Raw genomic sequence first — 20,665 nt, 5'->3', positions numbered from 1 at the left:
TTTGGTTTCACACCCCCAACAGCAAGACCTCTTTCGCACATCAGTTTATCACGGACATGTTCTGTCAGTGGTCTCCATGGACAGCACACAATCCAGCAACTTTAATGTGTGTATTCATACATCAGTGGTTTTCCATGGAAGCATGCCCTATTTTGTCCGTGATTACGGATACCTCACACACATTATAGTCTATGGTTTATGAATTTCAAGGATCGTTGCTAGAATATGCTCTGGAAATTAATTTTCAGCCTAGCAGTGTCTGGAATACGGATGACACAAAAATGGACACACAGACCAAACACAGATCCTTCACGGGCATCTTCAGATGAACCACTCACCATCATGTTGTGGATATCACCATGGACCTGTTAATGAAGCCAAAATCTGATTTTCTTGAGGGACGCCTAACCGTCACTGAAGGGATGTCAAGTGAATGGCCGTCCACGTAATACATGGATAGTTTGATTCTGCCAAAGTGAGAACTACTGTTTATCAGCGGCTCTCGCTCATAGAGGGGCTTTGGAGCATGGAACCACTTTGTAAGATCTACAGAATATGCCCTAACTCTAATAAGGGCATGGTTGAAAATGCCACCCATTTCATATGATGAAAACATACAGGTGAAACGCAAAAAATTCAATATTCTAGGCTCAAAGAGTCACACTCTAGTCAGCTAATTATTCCATACCCCCTGAGCAAAGGGGACCTCAAAATTGAGACTTTGGGGTTTCATAAGCTGTAAGCCATAATCATCCAAATTATAACAAAAAAAGGCTTGACATATCTCGCTTTGCATGTAATGAGTCTATCTCATGTGTTAGTTTCACCTTTTAAGTTGCATTACTGAAATAAATTAACTTTGCACGATATTCTAATTTTTCGAGTTTCACCTGTAAGTCCACTTTTTACTGTAGTTTGGTATAGCAGGCAGCAGTAAATTATAGTTAGTACATCCCCAAGTACACTCTCACCATGTCTGATCAGCTTTGCAGTTTTATAATTGCTGAAATTAATGCAACTATTCCTGCAATGATAGATTGCACTTAGATCCATGGCCACACAGTGACTTTAGAAATGCAACAAAAACAAGAAGAAAACGTAAAAGCCATGTTTCCTGGTTTTTATTTCACTTTTCTGCTAGACAAAAATCCATTATTGAAGGGGTTGAAAATGTATTCTGAAACCTGCTTGTAAGGCTGGAGCTACACTAAGACTTTTTCTATACAGTAGTCAAAGCCTTAAAACGCAGTCTTTAAGAGATTTCCAAGTGATTTTCATGTTCCCCTGTGGAGGAAAAAAGTAGTTCCTACTTTTTATTTTATTTCTTTTTGCAATTTCAGAAAGCAGCAATAAAAAAAAAGAAATCTTTAGCAACTTACTTGGCCAGAGCAATTTTGAAGAACTTTTCAAGCTACACAGTGCATTTCTATAGTCATATACCACTTTTTTTTTTTGTACTGAGGTCTGAAAGGTCTAGGTGTAACCCTAGCCTTAGGATGCTATTACACGTTCAGCAGGGTTGTATTATACTGGTGTTACGACCAATTGCTTGGCTGTAATTTGAAACTACGGCAAGTACAGATGAAGCACAGCTACTAGTGGTACCCGCTTCTTGGCCATGAACATGTAATGGCAACCTTAAGGTCCATTTACATAGGTGGATCATCATCAGGGATGAGCACTGTAGAAACACTTGTTCTCGATAATTGTCCCTTGTTAAGGTACCCTGATCAGCCAATGCATGAGTAAATTGTGTGATTGTATCTTTTGGCTGGCACCCAAAATCATCGTTTGTAGGCAGCACATCGCCCTGCTGCCTGCAAACAATGTAGCTGCATAATCCCGTACAGATGATTGCTGCATGTAAATGCAGGGCTCCATTCTGCTCAAAGATAACACAATTATCAGGAACAAATAGTTTGTTCCTGAGAACTGTCCCATGTCAAAGAATTATTACAGTTGAGCAGTCGTGTGATTACATGAGCCTGTTTTAGTAAAGTCCTTATCAATTTTCACTTAGGTTCTCTTAATCAACTTGTAGCCTGGACCCCAATTGGCTTTGGGCCATCACTCTGGGACCCTTTTGTCTTTGTGCCATTATATTAAGACTCCTTTAGATGAAGGACCCAAAAACATATTGTTGATCTCAAAATTATGAGGACCCTAATTTTATTTATCCGTAGACGCTGCTTTCAGCTAGTTACTGCTTTGATTGGTAGTTTTGCCTTCTTTCTCTTCCAGTGGAAAAGTTTCTTTATCCTCTGCTTTTGAGAACATGGTGGTTGTTGGCTATGGAGAAGATTCCACATCAACCATATCTCTGCCGCCTTCAGGCTGTGCACCACCATTAAATCCCGATAGAAGCAGGGATCAAATGTCTGTAAATTGGGAGCAGCTGAGGGTTTTGCAATACCAAATGTTTTAAACCCAGCATGAAGCATCGGTGTGAGATTAATCCTTTGCAAGCACATGCCCAGAAACACATCATCTATAGGGAAAAGTTCTACTTCCTTGCAGGACTTGGACAATTTTTTCATTGTGACACCTGACATTAAGAATCCTCCTCCCCCAGCATATGCTGGATACATTCCTAACCCGTACATTGTCTCTGGTATGTAATATTTGCTTTTCTTTGATCTTATTGGCTTAGCATTGTTTATAATGTCCCCGACAAATAAGTCTTCAGAGGGGTCCTGAGCCTGCAGGAAATTAACAAGGTTCTCTACGTTGACAAACACATCAGCATCACCCTTGAATATAAATTTGACATTGCCACAATACTCCTCTGCCCAGCTAAGGAAGTGGATCTCTTTCAAGGTTAAATTGAAGAAAGTATCAAGAAAATCCCATAGTAAAATATCTTTGTAGTAATGACTTTCTTGTTGCAAGAGGGATTCCCACACAGACACTGACGTTTTATTCCGAGGAATCCCCAAAAGGAAAACTCTTCGTACCCTTACTCCATTGATGAGAGCTTCTCTTCCCCAAGTCTTGCGGACACTTTCACGTCGATCAAAATCTTCCACAATGGATTTCACAGCAATGAGAAGGAAGGAATCACCTGATGGCTTGTTACATTTGGTTGGCTGATTTATCAGTAGGGTAAAGTTTCGGTAATCTTTGTTCCTAAGATACTGTTGAAAGTCAAAAGGTGGCACAGTCACCACAGAAGATGTGGTGGGCTTATCCTCTTCACTGGTTGCCTGGGCATTGTACTCAACCGAAAGTATTTTGGCTTTACTCAGGCTATCCTCAGATCCCAAAAAAGTCTTTGGCTTTACAGTCTGCAATGGAACCTTTGATTTCTTAGGCTTGGCTGGATAGATTTTTTGTGTTGGTCTCAACAAAGTATAAAGTAAAGTGCAGAGAGCAATCAGCAGGAATAAGGTGCAAAAGACATCTCCCTTTAGTCTTACTTTCATTGTTGTCCGACCATTGAACTGTATTAGTTTTTCATATCATGAAGAATCACTTGAAACCATCTGAAATAATAGAAAACAGGCTTTATGTGAAGCATAATGTTCAAGAGAGCTACACAAATTATAGTTGTGTATTGCAGTTAGAGGACCTATCAAAGTTATTTTATATGGTGAATGTGGCGTTATTTTATCTGCCTGCGCCTCCCACATTCATGAAATATGTCCACCTAAAACTTATAATGCCCAATATGCAAAGTGGTTAACCATGGAGGTGGCATCCATTTCACTTCTCTGCAAGTGAAGGTTTATTTCCTGCTGTCATGCAGTCCCGTATTCTCAGACAGCATCAGAGTGACCTGTTGCAGCGGGATCTTGCAAGACCTAGCAAATCTTACGAGAACACTCTGTATACTAACATTTGGCTGGGCTTCAGGGTCCTCTGTGGAGCAGCTGTGGCGGAGTCTCACTCCAGTCTGAGAGATGTCCCGGCTGAAGTTTGTATGCAGAATGGTCTTGTGACATTTGCTATATCTTGCAAAATTAAACTGCAGCAGGCCACTGTGACGCTGTCTGCGTACAGTATTATAGAGACTTGCTTTTGCAGAGAAGCAAAGTAATTGTCAGCCATAGCTAACTACAAATTTGTAAGATAAGTTTAGGTGGGCATATTTTAGGAACGGGGGGTTGCAGGCAGATAAAATAGACAATGCCACGTTCAGGGAAGTAGCACTATTTAGACAATATCAACTGTTCACATTTTTAATATAGGGACAGGTCCTCTTTAAGACATATAGCAATCAGTTTTGTCTGGAAGTTGGCATCCATAGGTGACTCAGTGGAAGATGGTTTAGCTTTAAGATCACCTAGGTTAATCACTAAGATATTGCTTTCCTCACTGCCTGTTTGATTTGCAAGTTCGCTTATACAAGGTAAGTGACTGGATACAGTAAGTGATATCTAGTTCTATCTATTATTCACTCAACAAGTCCTCTTGAAACTGAGTAGTCCATTGGTAACCTTATCATATACTACCACCTGTTCTGTTCAAGATTTAATAATACATTGATGAAAAATGGAAATAATTTGTTCAACTGATGTGACTTAAAGAGGACCTTTCATCAGAATCAAGTATGTAAACTGAATATACAGACTCGTAGAGCGGCGCCCAGGGATCCCCCTGCACTTACAATTATCCCCGGGCACCGCTCCGTTCTCCGGTTATAGCCTCCGGTATAGTCAAAGTTAGGCTCCACCCACTTGAGCCTGCCGGCGTCTCTTTCTCCTATGCTGTAGCGCTGGCCAATCGCAGCGCTCAGCTCTTAGCCAGGCTATGAGGTCCTCTTTAAAGCAAAACCAAGAACTTCAAAGTTCTGGACCTCGATGTAACAGCTTCGGCTTGGTGTCTACTATCCAATCACCATTAGCAGGATTTTCTGATGCAGTTCCGGAAGCCAAAATACGAAGTGGATCATAAAAGAAAAGAAAGTATAAAAGGACAGATATAACTTCTCTTTTTTCTTAATTCACTCCTGGTTTTGTCTTCCAAAACTGCATCAGGAAACCTGACCGCGAGGTTGTACCCTAAATGACATGCAGGTAATTGAAAAATCTGGATCTTTGGTGTCTTTTTTCATCAGTAACATAGTGAGACAGTCTTTTCGCACACTTAAACTGAAGCTATGTGAACTGTTATGGAAATGAAGAAGACTTGATAACTATTACACATTTCTATATTATTGGATTATAGCATACAAAAAGTTCATCTTGGAAGCCTTGTAGATCTGGAGACTCAGGATCAGCACACATACTAGCCACATGATGCACCATTCCCATGTCATGGGAGAAAATGCTTCCGATTTACATCTTCGAGATGTAGTTCATATCTTTAGTAAGGAAAAAAGCACCACCATGGCGTCCGTGGACACGCATTTCAGTTTTTTACAGATGTTCGCCACATCTGCAAAAGTATAACTTCCTATCATGGAGAATGATTGGACAGTTTGAACATTGAAAACAGTGGATTGTACTGTAGATGTCTTAAAAAAAAAAACTCTGATCAACTAAAAATCAAGAACAAAACCCAGGACATATGTCGCCTTTTTGGGTTTTTTACTTAAAGGGAATCAGTCACCAGCGACCTCTCTATCAAACTGTTTGCATAGACACCTAGCTGTTGTTCACCAGATTAAAACGCTGTTTTTCCTTTGTTGATCTGAGGCTCCGTTCCAGAGTTATAATTTTTCTTAATATGCAAATTCAAATTCAAATTTGTTCTTGTTACACACAATCTCGGCTTCTTTCTGTGGCCAGCCATTCTCTCAATGCTTTACCACTGCTGGCCCTAGTAATCAAAGCAGCCAGGGAGGGACTGGCCACAGAAAGGATCGGAGCTTGGGTGCAACAAAAGCAATAGTGACGCCTCCATTACATAGGGCCTAATTTGCATATTAGGGAAAAAGTATCATAACTCAGAAACGGAGCCAAAGACCAACAAAAGAAAAACCATGTTATAATCCGGTGAACCACAGCTATGTGTCTATGCAAACGGTTGGATAGGGAGGTCGCTGGTGACTAAACTACTCTATAAATCACTGGGCACGTGGCTAAAGAGTGCAAGAAGTGATCAGCATTGCAGTGTCTTCAGAAGCCAGACACAGATTTCAGATCCTCTTGATCTAAACCTTATTAAAAAAAAAAAAAAACGATCGCCAGGCAGCAAAGGGTTAATGTTTTACATGAGTCAGCCTTACAACAAAGCTGCAGATTAAGCTCTGGCTGGAACAGCTGGGAAGTATATCTGGAAGCTGGCCTGGCTTTGGAACGTCAAGTTTCTTAAAAGCTCTCAGAATCAATTGCCAAAACTTGAGAGTTTGGCAAAGAAAATCCAATTCTTGTATGTTTAATAATCTGCAGTGAATAATTTAACAAGCTTTCTGGGAGAACAGTGCTGCATTTATTATATGGCAGGACGGGTGCACAGATCATGGTATATTAGTGCATGTTCAGTGGAAGATGATCAATGTGGAATAGAAATGTCAGCATTTATTTTCCAGGTCTGAGGCTTAAAACTTAAGTGTGAACTTTATGAGTGTCTGAGAGCAGGAAGGGTAGGTGTCTGCCAGTTCCTGGTAGTGAAAGGGATTCCTGCAACATGGATAATTGAGAAATGACTATCATTCAGGCACGTGTCTCGCTTACCCAATGGACTCTTTCCATAGGATCTGCAATACATGTAGCCATTAGGACTGCAAAACGAATTTCCCTGTGGTGAGGAGCAGCCATAAGGATTTGGATATTGTGACACAGTAAAAGGTCTGGTGTGGAGGGGAAGGTATTTTCCTCCCAGCATGTGCTGCTGGACTGATTGACAGCCAGGTGAGGTCAAGCACCAGACCGGATCTCAGGTGCCGGTTCGGGCTTTGCAAACACCTAGCTGTCTTAAAAAAAGCCAGCTGGACGGCAGTAGGAGGCTTGTGCCTGGATGAATGCTTGTGACCTGTCTGGGGAGTACCTGTTTGCAAAGTGTGAAAACATGTCTGGACTTGGACTCTTTATGCGGGACCTGCAGCATGGTGTGAATGGAACACCAGGACTTTCAACTAAGGGTACTTTCACATTAGCGGCAGGGGACTCCGGCAGGCTGTTCCGGTGGGTGAACAGCCTGTCGGATCCGTTCTGCCGCTAGTTCACGTGTGCACCCAGACTGCCGCTCCGTCCCCATTGACTATAATGGGGGCAGGGGCGGAGTTCCGGCAGAGCACGGCGAGAGGCAGCCAGACTAAAAGTACTGCATGCAGTACCAATCAAACCGTCATCTCATCCCGCAAAAAAGGAGACCCTACATAAGACAATCGCTCAAAAATAAAAAATATATAGCTCTTAGAAACTGGCAACACAAAAACAAGATATTTTACTGTGTAAACCAACAAAAATAAAAAAAATAGACACGTCAGGTATCGCTGCGTCCGTAACAACCTGCTCTATAAAAATATCACATGATATGCCCCCTCAGGTGAATGCTGTAAAAAAAAAAAAACTGTGCCATGAGGCAGGGGGGCTCTGAGATCTGAACAGGGGTCTTATTTATATTGGGGCTCTTATCTGAGGTCTGATCGGTGGTCATTCACATTGGGGTCTGAGCTGAGGTCTGATCTGAGGTCTTATTGGGGTCTTATTAACATTGGTGGTCTGTTCACTGGTCTGTCCTGAGGTCTAATGAAAAATATTGTCCTCCTCTAAAACCTAGGTGCATCTTATGGGCCGGTGCGCCTTATAGGGAAAGAAATACGGTACATAAAAGCCTTCAATATTTTATGGCATGTATATTGTAATAATACTTTTTTTGAAATGCCCTGTTTTTTGCATAGTAATACTTTTGGTGGGACACCACCCCTTTAAATGAGACCCCTTTTCATTCATTATTCACCATCTGCACATATTCTCCATCTTTGTATAAATCAGTGTTGTCTTTTCATGTTGTTTGGTGCCTATGGGTCCCCTAGGCATACTTCGCAGTTATGCCACAGAATGACACAATATGGAGATAAATTGTGGAGCCCATATCAAATAAACCCAACATTCACCGTATTTATTTGCATTACCCAATTGCATTCAAATGACTTGGCTGCAAATAAAATCATACAGAAAAATTGATGCCATAATCTACTTGACTGCAACCTATTGCTCACCAAGCAGCTATTAAACCATGACATCCAGCAGGTCCTGATAGCCGGAGATTCACAACAGCTGGGGAGCCACAGGTTGCAAACTATAGCCTTAAGGAATAAACCCTAGGCTCAAAGAGATGACTCTGTAGGACTGCTATTTCCTGTTGTCTCTTTCTTACCACATATTTTACTAATAAAAGCAGCATCTGTCTGATCTTATCGTCCTTAAAAAACGTGCTATTTGCTTGTGGTTAACTAAATATAGAGAAACATAGGATACGGCTTTAGATACTTACGAAATCCAAGTACAATATGTTTCATGAAGTAGTGACCATGCCACTGTATCCCACTCTTTGTGTTGGGGCTGGAGCCCTGGACTCTCCTCTCATCCAACTGACCTAATATCCCAGTAGTGGGTGAACAGATTTTACCCCTCGCTAAATAGATCTTCAACAAGAGATCCATCCTGGAACCATCTGTGAAAAGGGAGGTGTTCCCTGCAGAGTGATATGTTCTTCTGGTTGACAAGATACAGACTGAACTCTGGAGAACAGTCCCAGGATGTCTTGTATGATATCTTTCCATATTCTGTGTTGAATTAACCCCAGTTTGTGCAAAGGAAGATCAATGTATGAAATCATTGGTTTAACTTAAAGGGTATATACCTTTTTATATGGTGTAAAGTGTAGCTGTGATTTTATTTTTTAAGAAAACTAAATGTAAAGTTTCCCCTATAAGTAAGTGTTGCTAAGGAGAATCCATGTTCAGCATGCTACTGCTGGATAACTGTACATTGCAGAGGCTTCTCAGCCTGCCTCTGGTCTCCATGTCCCAGCCTCTGCCTGCATTCTTACCACAGTCCAGCCTCCCTAAGGGCTCTTTCACACGAGCGGATGCCGTGCGGGTAATCCACTGCGTGAAAGAGAGCCAAGCCCCGTTCTGGACAACAGAGACACCGAGCATTAACATGATTGATAATGCTCCGTGCCTCTCTTTGATCTTTTTACTACAAAATCACAGTGAGATAAAGTTGTCACTGTGATTTTGTAGCAAAAAGGTCACAGAGAGGCAAAGAGCATTATCAATCATGTTAATGCTCGGTGTCTCTGCTGTCACACAGCGGATTACCCGCACAGGATCCACTCGTGTGAAAGAGCCCTAAATGTGTAACAAAACTTTCGAAAACTAATGTGACCCTACAGATTATTTCCTGCTAATGCTGATCACTGGCAGGGACACTCCAGCAGTGTATCTCTGGTTAGTTGTGGGAACAGAGGGAAGGGAGCGGGGCTGCAGCATTCAATACGGGCCACAAGTGCAGGATTTGCTCCCCTGTATATATATGGGTTTGAGCATTTCCTGCCTGTTTAACACCACGCTATTTCTGTTAGTTTGCTTGTATATGGAGGTGTATAAGCTCCAATTTAAATGTGTCTGTTTTCCACCTACAGGCTACATTTAGGTGCACCTGTGAAGCCTGGGCCATACCAGCCAGTCTTGCGTGGGACTTGCAGACTCCTCCCTCTTCACATTGCTGGCATGGTAGATGCTGGAGGTAACTGGTGAGTGGTCTATGAGTCGGTCCTCACACTCCTGTAATTCGCCAACTGGCCCTTGGTATTGCCCATACGGCTCAGGTAGGTGAGTGTTAGGACCCGAGCTACTTCAGAAACCTTGGTGCGATGCTCGGGCTCAGACGTGTCCTCATGTAGGACATGTTGGCTAATCTCTCAATTTTAACACCAGTTTGAGGGCTTAGTAAGATCGCAGAGTGCACCTGTCCTTGTTATTAGATAGCATTCAATACTCACAAAGTATAATATGTTTCTGTATATTTACTGTCAGTGCTTAACCTTACAGCCCTGCTCCTCACTTTATCTTCCCAGCCCTAACCAGAGACAAGCTGGGAAGATAACAGAAAGCACTGCTGACAATGATCAACGCTGGCAGCAGATAAGCTGAAGGGTCACATTAGTCTTAGTAAGCTCGATTACACATTTAAGGAGGCAGGTCTGGGGTAAGGAGACAGAGGTTGGTGCAGGGAGACCAGAGGCAGGCTCAGAAGCCTCTGCAGCATACAGTTATTCAACATGTTCAGCGTTCAGTAGAAAGCTAATGATGGATTCTCTTTAGCAACACTTAAAGGGGTTCTGCAGTTTGTTTAAACTGATGATCTATCCTCTGGATAGATCATCAGCATCTGACCGGCGGGGGTCCGGGACCCCCACCGATCAGCTGTTTGAGAAGGCAGCGGCGCTCCAGCAGCGCTGCGGCCTTCTTACTGTTTACCGCCGGCCCAGTGACGTCACGACTAGTATCAACTGGCCTGGGCGCGGCTAAGCTCCATTCAAGGGAACAGAGCTTAGCCACGCCAAGGCCAGTGATACTAGTCGTGACGTCACTGGGCCTGCGGTAAACAGTGAGAAGGCTGCGGCGCTGCTGGAGAGCCGCTGCCTTCTAAAATAGCTGATCGGCGCGCGCGGGGGGGGGTCCCAGGTGTTGGACCCCCGCCGATAAGATGCTGATGATCTTTCCAGAGGATAGATCATCAGTTTAAACAAACTGCAGAACCCCTTTAAGGCTCATTTAGATGACTAATCATTCAGGCGACTGAAGAAGCGAGTGACCTACTGACACAGCGCCAATGATAACGACAAGCATTTACATGCAGGGAGTATTGTGTACAAATTTGTTCATATTCAATTGTATACTTTCTTAAAAGATGATTGTTTACTGTGTTCAGACAGGTCTAGTCATTGTGCCTGTCGGCAAAAGGTCACACAATGCACATTTACATTATTACCACAATGCATTAACGACAAACGAGCGTTTTTAGTAAAATCGTTCAGTCACTACATACATTTACATTACACAATTATCATCTACCATGAATCGCTAGTGTTTAAATTGTAACGATTATCTACTTCTCTAAATGAGCCTTTAGTTAGAGGAGAGAATTTACATACAGTTTCCTAATAATTCTTTAATAAAGTGTATTACAAAAACACAGCCACTGTCCCTACACATAAAAGACAGATATACTTTAAAGAATACAGAAAGGTATATACCCTTAAATTTTACCAAAAATGTATTTCATACATTGACCTTCCTTTGAACATCCTGGGGATAATTTAATCCAGATTATGGACAGATACAAGCTGTCCTCAGACTGTTCTCCAAGGTTCAGTCTGTGTCTTTTTAACTAGAAGAACATGGCAAGGGTGACATAACACGTCTTTAAAATATGTTCACCTATGAACTATTAGGCCAATTGAATAAGAGGGGAGCCGAGGGCTTCAGATACAACACAAAGAGTGGGATATGGGGGCATAGATACATTAAAGGGGTTCTCTCACTTAAGCAAGTGGCACTTATCATGTGCAGAAAGTTGATACAAGGCACTTACTAATGTATTGTTATTATCCATTTTGCTACCTTTGCTGACTTTATTCATTTTTCCATCACACTATACACTGCTCGTTTCCATGGTTATGATCACCCTGCAATCCAGCAGCGGTGGTCGTGCTTGCACACTATAGAAAAAAGCTCCGGCCTCTCTGGTGTCTGGGACTGTGAGAGCGCACATAGGCTGGTGCTTTTTTTCTATAGTGTACAAGCACTGCCACCGCTGCTGGACTGAAGGGTGGTCGTAACCATGGAAAGGAGCAGTGTATAATCTGATGCAAAAATGGATGAAATTTATTATTGTCAGCAGGAAAATGGTTATTAACATGACTGACATTAGTGATGTGCTAATGTCAGCTGAACATAACTATATTAGCGCCATCTCACTGCGTGCCGCCGTTATTGAGAAAAAAATAACTTTTATAATATGCTAATTAGCCTGTAGGGGGGGGGCGTTGCTCCTGCTCCTAGAGGCTCCGTTCTCCCTCCTCTGGCCACACCCTGCTACACTTGATTGACAGGGACAGGCAGCGTTGGTCTCCTCCTGCTGGCCCTGTCTGCTGTGGAAATCTTGCTCCTGCGCTGTCTCGTTCAGTATTCGGCGCAGTGAGTGAAGGATGCCTGCCGGCTTCACTCACAGCGCCTGCGCCGAATACTGAACGGGACAGCGCAAGCGTGAGACTTCCACAGCAGACAGGGCCAGCAGGAGGAGACCAACGCTGCCTGCCCCTGTCAATCAAGTGTAGCAGGGCGTGGCCAGAGGTGGGAGAACGGAGCCTCTAGGAGCAGGAGCAACTTTGTAATACCGCAACTGATTCCTGCTGTCATTCTCAACAAGAAGGGGAGATATCACTGGCTGATAACGCCTCTGTGTCTTGTACAGAATATTAGCACTGGCACTAGCCCTAAACCACAGATCCGACAGCCCTCCACCTTCACAGGCAGTTTAGGTTGTTTTACATAGCAGAACCCCAACATCCACTTCTTACTTTCTCATACAAGTCTGAGAATTACGGTATATACCTATGAGGTCTCCTTCACACTTGCGTGAATATTGACCAAATATGTATGCGCAATATGGATTTTTTTATAACAATTATTCTGCTTTTCAGATATCCATATATTTTCAATTTTTGCTAAAGGTTCAACACCTTCCAGCCACACGACTTACTGTACATTGTTGCTCCAACTAAGTTAAGGCAATGTGATGAGATCTGTGTTGTTGGGATGGAGCCAGCACAGCAGTTGTCACTGCACCATCAGCAGCAGGAGCCATCTCTAATATACAGCTAGGCAACCGCTGCAACTGCCGAGGTCATATACTGGTAAGATGTTGTGGTCAATAGTGACCGCTGCACTAAAGTGATTAGTGGGCGTCATTTTATCGACGCCTGCACGACATGATCACAGGATACCTAACAATGGCCTCTGGGTCTGCCTAATACAGGAGCCTATTATGCCCTGCCAGAGAGAGGGTATAATAAGCTAACTGTCATTATGAATACTGACAGGCTGATATAAGACACTGCACGACAGTGGTACTGTGTATTAAGTATGTGATCAAAGGGACTTGTGAGACTAGTAAATATAGTAATGTGGGTGGAGAGTCCCATCCCATAGAACAGCTACTGTAGAAAATTGCTGAAAAAGTTCATGCTGAACTGGAGCTCATTAATTTATGGGTCACTGTAAGGCAGGTGGTATTTAAGATGTTATCATATTTTTTTTTTTAAATCCCCTTTTTCCCAAGGTGGCGACTCTTACAAGAATTGAATTATAATTAATTGTTTTACATTGCCTGGCGAGCGCTGCGCTCCCCGGTCTAATTATATTTTAGGGACTTCTGGGATCACGTACTGTGCATTGAGCATGTGATCCTAGCCCAGTTTCAATCCATAATGTTTGCGGGTTGCCCCTGGGCCGTCAGGCAGCCTTGGGCTCAGACAGCTCGCAGCGGCCGAGGCTCTCTGTGCAGGGCAACCCCCGTACATTGTGGGCTGAAACCGGGCTAGGAGCACATGCCCTATGGTAGGACACGTGATCCTGAAAGTGCCCGCAACATAATTAGACCAGAGCACAGTGCTCACCCGGTAAGGTAAAAAAAAAAAAAAATCATCATAATGCAATTCTCGTAAGACTCCCCACTGTGGGCAAGATGAGATTTAAAAGAAGAAAAAAAAAAGGATAATCCCTTTAAGTTTTAAATGTCTTTCTGCACTGACATCACCTCACGTCTTTCCAACATCAGTTGTTTTACTTTGGACTGGAGCTAATCTGGCACAAACCTCTCATCTGTGAACCAGATACTCTTTCAAAATCAACATGATATGCAGAGCCAAATTATGTAACAAGACTGTGGAAATTATTCATCTGCTGGTTGAATATAATGAGACTAAAAGAAGCTCAGAACGTATACAAGGGGTGTTATCATCAGAGCAGCAGATTTGTATGGAAAATTAGACTAAAGAATAAAGCTGCCCATACACGGGTCATTGCTGTTGGCCGACTGCTATCCTCCTAGCCATCCTCTACACTGAGCTGAACGAGTATGCATGTGTTTTCAATGTTGAGAGAGGAATAAGTACCTGGCAGTGGTTTATCACCTTTGGGAACAAAGGATTGGGCATGTTAATATGTGACATGCTCAACCCTTTTTTAGTTTGGAACATTCTCATACCCATTAGATAGTCAGCCAATCCTGCCAAAGTCTATAGTTCAGGTGACTTACAACTAAGTCTTCGTTCACATCACCATTATAGTCTATGGGGTCCTAAGGGCTCCGTTTGACTCAGTTTGGCATCAGTTATGTGCCTTTTCCGTCCTTTCCGATCTCCTGCTCCTAAACGGAGCAGGAGAACGGAAAGGCTGAATGGTGATGTGAACGAAGCCTTATATGTATTGACACCTCACAAATTTCTGCAACAAATCTTCCAAGTGCGAATTTTCCTCATGATAGGCCGTCAATATCAGATCTGTGGGGGTCTATTTGAAAGGGCCGCCGCCTCTTTCTAGGCCAGTGATGTTACATTCATTGGTCACATGGCCTATTTGCAGCTCAGTCCCATATAAGCGAATGGGCATGGGCTGGAATGCCAGGCAAAGTCACTGTGCTTGGCATGCTGGGAGGAGACTGGAGCAGGAGCAGTGAGAGCACTTGGGCAGAGCGAGTCCGGGAAGACACCACAGCTACTGGTGTAGAAAGAATCAGCTGCATACAGTGTGGTAGTTAGCTAACTAGTGGAGATGTGTGGCACTTGTCAATTGGCGCATCACCTTAGGGCCCAAAAATGGTCAGCGCAGCACTCACAGCCATAGCAGAGGGTACCCTTAGCAGAGGTAACTTACTTACTCTTCCCAACCCCCACAATCTTGATTGTCAGTGGACCTATGGGCAGCCAGCACAGCAGGAACAAACCAGCCAGCTGTCCCCAGGCAAAGAAATGCTTGTGTAGACAGTCATGTTCCAGACAGTGCTTACAGAATGCGTCACAATGGGAGAAGAATGCAGAATGTATGAGCACCATGAAGAGAGCTGCTATGACTTATAGCAAGCAGAATCAGGGCAGATTTGTTGTTGTCTCATGCCACTTGAAGAGGCTGTGTGTTCACCGAACCTGTCTCAAACCATGCCTGTGTCCTCAAAGAGAGTTGGTTGTAGACCATAAGCTTGATGAACAACATGAGACTGTAATAATCAAGCCATTTGCCTCTTGGACAAACACTGTAACCACCAAGCTTGTTGCCCCAAGTGATCAATAAAGCCATCGTTCCAATTTACTACTGTGTTCACCTGTTTCCTTCTGCCATGCTTGAATGGGAAGCCACATATACCAGTCACCCAGCACCCAGATCTCACTGCTGCATGGAGATTTCCCTCTGAAACGTTCCCTTCAAAGAGCCTCAATTCTTCTTTCGATGTGAGAAACCTTGTAGCCAAATAATACAATGTATTGTTTTACTTTGGCAAACATAACTTGGCCATGGCTTTATCTACATTTCCAGATTAATAAGGGAAAGCTCTCGGGACTCTTACAGGGAATCTGCAAGCACAGAAAGCCCTCGTAAAGGGCATCTGTCAGCAGATCTGTCCCTATGACACTGGCTGACCTGTTACATGTGCACTTGGCAGCTGAAGACATCTGTGTTGGTCCCATGTTCATATGTTCCCACATTGCTGATTGTGGTCCCCAGTGCACGGGCACCATCCGTGTGGCCTGCGCTGGCGGATTAAGTCGCATTCAACTTGAATGGGTCTGCGATTCGTCCACACAGCAAAAAAAAAGAATAGAGCATGTTCTATTTTTTTGTGGTGCTGAGGCATGGACTGAAATACCACAAAAATGCCCCCAAGTGCTTTGCCTTACTCTCCGTGCCTCCGCTCTGTATCTTCCAGATTGCAGGCCGGCACATATTTGTGCGCCTGAGCCCTTATAGTGATGCGCCTACTGCAATCTCATTGTGACATTGAGCATTGCCCACAAGGTCATAATGATGCATATATAGGTCATGATGGGTCGTTAAGGGGTTAAACCGCACTGTAAAAATTAAAGCTGAGCTCTGACTAGTTACTATGGCTAACAAACAGCCCTACTATTAGTCAGTTCTGATATATGCAGCCCAATAGGGTCATAAATTAATGGTCGTCCCACGAAAAATATTCTACATTTTTCAAACCAGCACCTGGATTTAAATCAGAGTCGTCATTATAATTCATAGGATCACATAGTCAAATAAGATGGGGCCCCCCACCAACTAGTGTAAGAAAGTTAAAACAGCAGCATAGGTAGCAATGTATCTGTATAGCGCCACCTGCTGTTTTTTATTTTCCTTATTTCTCTGTCCACCTCACTCAGGTGGTCACACAAGCTCAGTTCCATTCTTCTCTTAGAAGCTATGACAGTTATAGGGAGAGAAAGGACACATCCTTTGAGAAAGGACCCCCCCCCCCCCCCCAGACTGCCAGCTTGAAATAAATCAGGCAGAAAATGTGAGGTACAGTGCTAGTTCTAAGCTTTTAGAAAGAGACTGTCATGTACTATATGATGTCCGATTTCAATTTTTTCATTAATATTCTCAGCCAGGAGTTTCATCTTTGTTTGTAATGCAGATCGGCTTCAGAATTGTTCCTGCTCATCTTCCATTATTCATAAACAAGGCACTATGACAGGTCTCAATAGAGTAATATATTGTTCTACATTTATGTGGATTTCCTAGAAAATACTGAGAGATTTTTGGATTCTGTGGACAAGGCCCATTAGTAAGCATTATGTACAGGGTATAGTAACATGTACTGCAACAAGAAAACATGAGGTTATTTAAAGAGGAAATGTGCATATGTATAAAAAGTAACATTTACCCATTACATATACACTCACTAACCAAAAAAATGCAACAAAAACGTGTTGGATTCGGATGAAACTTTCTATGTGTGAATGTAAGGATGATATATGTAAGAGATTACAGTTTTACAGCGAAAGGATAAGGAAAACTGTACAACTAAAAGGAGGCTCTAGGACTCTGTAGGGCCACCTCCAGCTTGGGTACAAGATGAGATACGGCCTCTAGCCTGGATATAAGCTGAGATACGGCCTCTAGCCTGGATATAAGCTGAGATACGGCCTCTAGCCTGGATACAATATGAGATATGGCCTCTAGCCTGGATATAAGCCGAGATACAACCTCTAGCCTGGATACAAGATGGGATACGGCCTCTAGCCTGGATATCAGCTGAGATACGGCCTCTAGCCTGGATAGTAGATAAGATACGGCCTCTAGCCTGGATACAAGGTGAGATACGGCATCTAGCCTGGATACAAGATGTGATACAGCCTCTAGCCTGGATACAAGATGTGATATTGCCTCTAGCCTGGATACAAGATGAGATTCGGCCTCTAGCCTGGATACAAGGTGAGGTACGGCCTCTAGCCTGGATACAAGATGTGATATTGCCTCTAGCCTGGATACAAGATGAGATTCGGTCTCTAGCCTGGATACAAGATGTGATACGGCCTCTAGCCTGGATATAAGCTGAGATACGGCCTCTAGCCTGGATACAATATGAGATACGGCCTCTAGCCTGGATATAAGCTGAGATACGGCCTCTAGCCTGGATACAATATGAGATATGGCCTCTAGACTGGATATAAGCCGAGATACGGCCTCTAGCCTGGATACAAGATGGGATACGGCCTCTAGCCTGGATATAAGCTGAGATACGGCCTCTAGCCTGGATACAAGGTGAGATACGGCATCTAGCCTGGATACAAGATGAGATATGGCCTCTAGCCTGGATACAAGATGAGAAGCATTAATTTCCCATTATTCTTCATGAAGCCCAGTTCACACTGTAATAGCGCTAGAACAATCTTCATAAGGAATTAATGGAAATATTAGTAGCCAGTCATACTTTTTTATGTTCACAGACAGGAATTACATGTGCACTTACCACTAGTGTGAACTGGGTCTTAGGAACCCTGAGCTAAAGGAAAAGAGAAGGAAACAATATTTTCAATGGTTTACTGTACCTTTATATTTCAGCAATTAGATGTTTCCGTCATCAGATATATAATTTACCCTCTCATATTTCTCAGATTACACAGATCTTCTGCCAGAAACTTCACGACCAGCTATCAAATCTCCAGGGGCTGAAATTGTATCCGTCTTGCTGCGTGTTAAAGTCGTCTGTGATGTGGCAGAAAGCATGAAGTTCTGGGCACTTTTTTAGGCAGCAGAAATCTCATAAGCAGCCGCCAGCCGTTGCAGGATCCCCCATGATGGGCAGGATTGTCTGCCAGGCTGGACATGTCAGGGGAATGAGATGATGGGGAGGAGAAGGGTAGTTAGCGGGCAGATGTCCCATTGCTGCTCCATGAAGGACCCTTCTCAGGCTCTTGTATTCTTCGCGTGGGAGCCTCCTTCTCAGCACTGCCAAATAAGCACATCTGGATTTCTTTCAATCTGTACATTCCACAAGCCTCTCCTCCCGAATAAAAGCTGAGTCAAAGCCAGACGTCCAGAGGCAGGACAGGACTTGTATCCATGTGCGCCAGGCTCCAGCACCACATATGTACAGTTCTGTGTTTGTGGAGTGCCAGAATACATAAGTACGTTCTCTGAGCTTCTACAAATATGGAAAGAAGAACTGAGAACATGTAGTGTTAGGTCATATCCAGTCTATACAGAGAAGACTGATCCAGGGGCTGCAGAGGTGGCTCTGGTACATGGGGGGCCTAAAGGTCCCTCTGCCAGATATCAGCATTATAAATGGCATGAGGTGGGGGTTCTGTTACTGATTCTGTACTGGGGTCCACCAGCTTGAAGCTGCACCTCTGGATAGATCAAACGTTGACTGACAGGGCCAGGCAGTGAAAACAACATCACACCTGGCCCTGTCAAAGTGCAGAGGGCGTGACAGTTGCAGAGAGAGCTGAGCCTCTCGGTGTAATGGCAACGCCCCCGTTGCTCCTAGAGGCTTATTTGCATATAATAAAACATCTTTTTTCTCAGCAATGCGGGCACATATGAACATGGGACCAACACAGATGCCTTCAGCTGATAAAGGGCACATGTAACAGGTCAGCCCGTGTCATAGGTACAGATCTGCACTACACAATGTACAGCACCGTACATGGCATGGAGAGCTTGCAGCTGATTGGCCAGGGTACCGAAGAGCTGGACCTTCACCAATCTGGCATTGATGACCTATCCTAAAGGATATGTCATTAATAGATAAATCCTTTTAAGCTGGCCATCGAAATAAAATAGTTGTCGGCCATATGCACATTTAGCTGACATCTGTCCTCCCCAACCCCCTATAAACATGCTTGAGTTCACACCTCAGTTATTTGGTCCATCAGTTATTGTGGGTCAAAACCAGTAATGAAGCCTACCCACAGATAAGGTATAATGGAAAGATCTGCTCTTGGTTTTGGCTCACAATAACTGATGGAAATAACTGACCAAATAACTGAAGTGTGAATTTGGCCTTAGCCGCATATGCATGTTTATATCAATGAGGAGAGGGACAAAATCTGCTTCTTCTGGCAGCAGCATATCTCAGGGGACAACAAAGAACTGGGCTAGCAGATAGTTGAGAGGTCCAAGTCCAACAGATAGTTGAGAGGGGGGGGCGACTCCTGGGACCCCCAGCCGATCAGCTGTTTGAAGAGAAGGTTGCGCTCGTGCGCATGCAGCCTTCCCTTGTTTGTTTACCTGCTCATTGTCGACATCTCAGCGGTGAGCAGTGGCATTGGCTTCAGCGATGACATGTTCACAATGAACATATCACTGCTGAACAGATGACCATGCCCATGCAGGTGAAGGAAGCAAACATGCCGCGGACTGGAAGATGGACATGCGAGAGCAAGGGCAAAGGACCGGCAGCAGAAAGCAAGTAAGGATGAGTCTTTCAATAGCAGAAGCACGCTGTGAGCATCAGACAAACTTGGGTATTTCCGGACAACCCCTTTAAGCTCAAGGAACAGTATAATAATCCTATATTTGCACCATTATTTGCAAATTTTTTAGCTTCTCACCACTTTTCTAAAGTGGTGGGGAAAAGGAGGCGGTTCTTCCCACTGGATTTACTACAACTTATGCCAGAAACTGGTGTAAGTTATAGCTCAAATCTACGATAGCCACAATCTGACGTAGATTTGGGTTTCTGGTGCACGGAGGGGCAGAGATGAGCCTAATTTGTTAAGAGGAATCTCCCTCTTAATAAGGCCTCATGCACACGGCCGTTGTTTTGGTCCGCATCCGAGCCGCCGTTTTGGCGGCCCGGATGCGGACCCATTCACTTCAATGGGGCCAGAAAAGATGCGGACAGCACTCCGTGTGCTCTCCGCATCTGTTGCACCGTTCCGTGGCTCCGCTAAAAAAATATAACATGTCCTATTCTTGTCCACGCTTTGAGGACAAGAATAGGCATTTATATTAAAGGCTGTCCGTGCCGTTCCGCAAATTGCGGAACACGCACAGACGCCATCCGTGTTTTGCGGATCTGCGATTTGCGGACCGCAAAGCACACCACGTTCGTGTGCATGAGGTCTAAATTAGGAGCATCTTTTTCCAGTGCACAGGGGATCAAAACTGGTGCATGGGAACGCTGGTCTTGATAATTAATTCCCACCCTAAGACTTTGTGAGTGATATCGAGCTTTGGTTGAGTTGGAAG

At 43.8% G+C, this 20,665-nt stretch overlaps 1 protein-coding gene across 2 annotated transcripts; it reads right to left on the bottom strand.

Moving 5' to 3' along the window:
• Positions 1-1,379: 1,379 nt before the first annotated feature.
• On the bottom strand, positions 1,380-18,808 carry B3GNT9 (UDP-GlcNAc:betaGal beta-1,3-N-acetylglucosaminyltransferase 9). 2 transcript variants are annotated; one of them, XM_040409001.1, is made up of 3 exons: positions 18,065-18,808; positions 17,937-17,969; positions 1,380-3,482 (listed from the first exon to the last, which is right to left on the bottom strand). In XM_040409001.1, the coding sequence occupies exon 3, from the start codon at positions 3,420-3,422 to the stop codon at positions 2,193-2,195; it is 1,230 nt and encodes a 409-aa protein (XP_040264935.1). In that variant the 5' UTR covers positions 3,423-3,482; positions 17,937-17,969; positions 18,065-18,808; the 3' UTR covers positions 1,380-2,192. The 2 variants fall into 2 exon arrangements, with proteins under 2 accessions (XP_040264935.1, XP_040264934.1); XM_040409000.1 differs by lacking the exon at positions 17,937-17,969 and having other exon boundaries at positions 18,016-18,807.
• Between the last annotated feature and the right edge of the window lie 1,857 nt (positions 18,809-20,665).

The sequence above is a fragment of the Bufo bufo genome, chromosome 10, assembly GCF_905171765.1.
Source record: "Bufo bufo chromosome 10, aBufBuf1.1, whole genome shotgun sequence".
NCBI classification, from domain to species: domain Eukaryota; kingdom Metazoa; phylum Chordata; class Amphibia; order Anura; family Bufonidae; genus Bufo; species Bufo bufo.
This window is presented reverse-complemented; position numbering and strand designations above follow the sequence as displayed.

Excerpts from the sequence above, each read along its gene's own strand:
- B3GNT9 (XM_040409001.1), bottom strand. The coding sequence starts at position 3,422 with ATGAAAGTAAGACTAAAGGGAGATGTCTTTTGCACCTTATTCCTGCTG.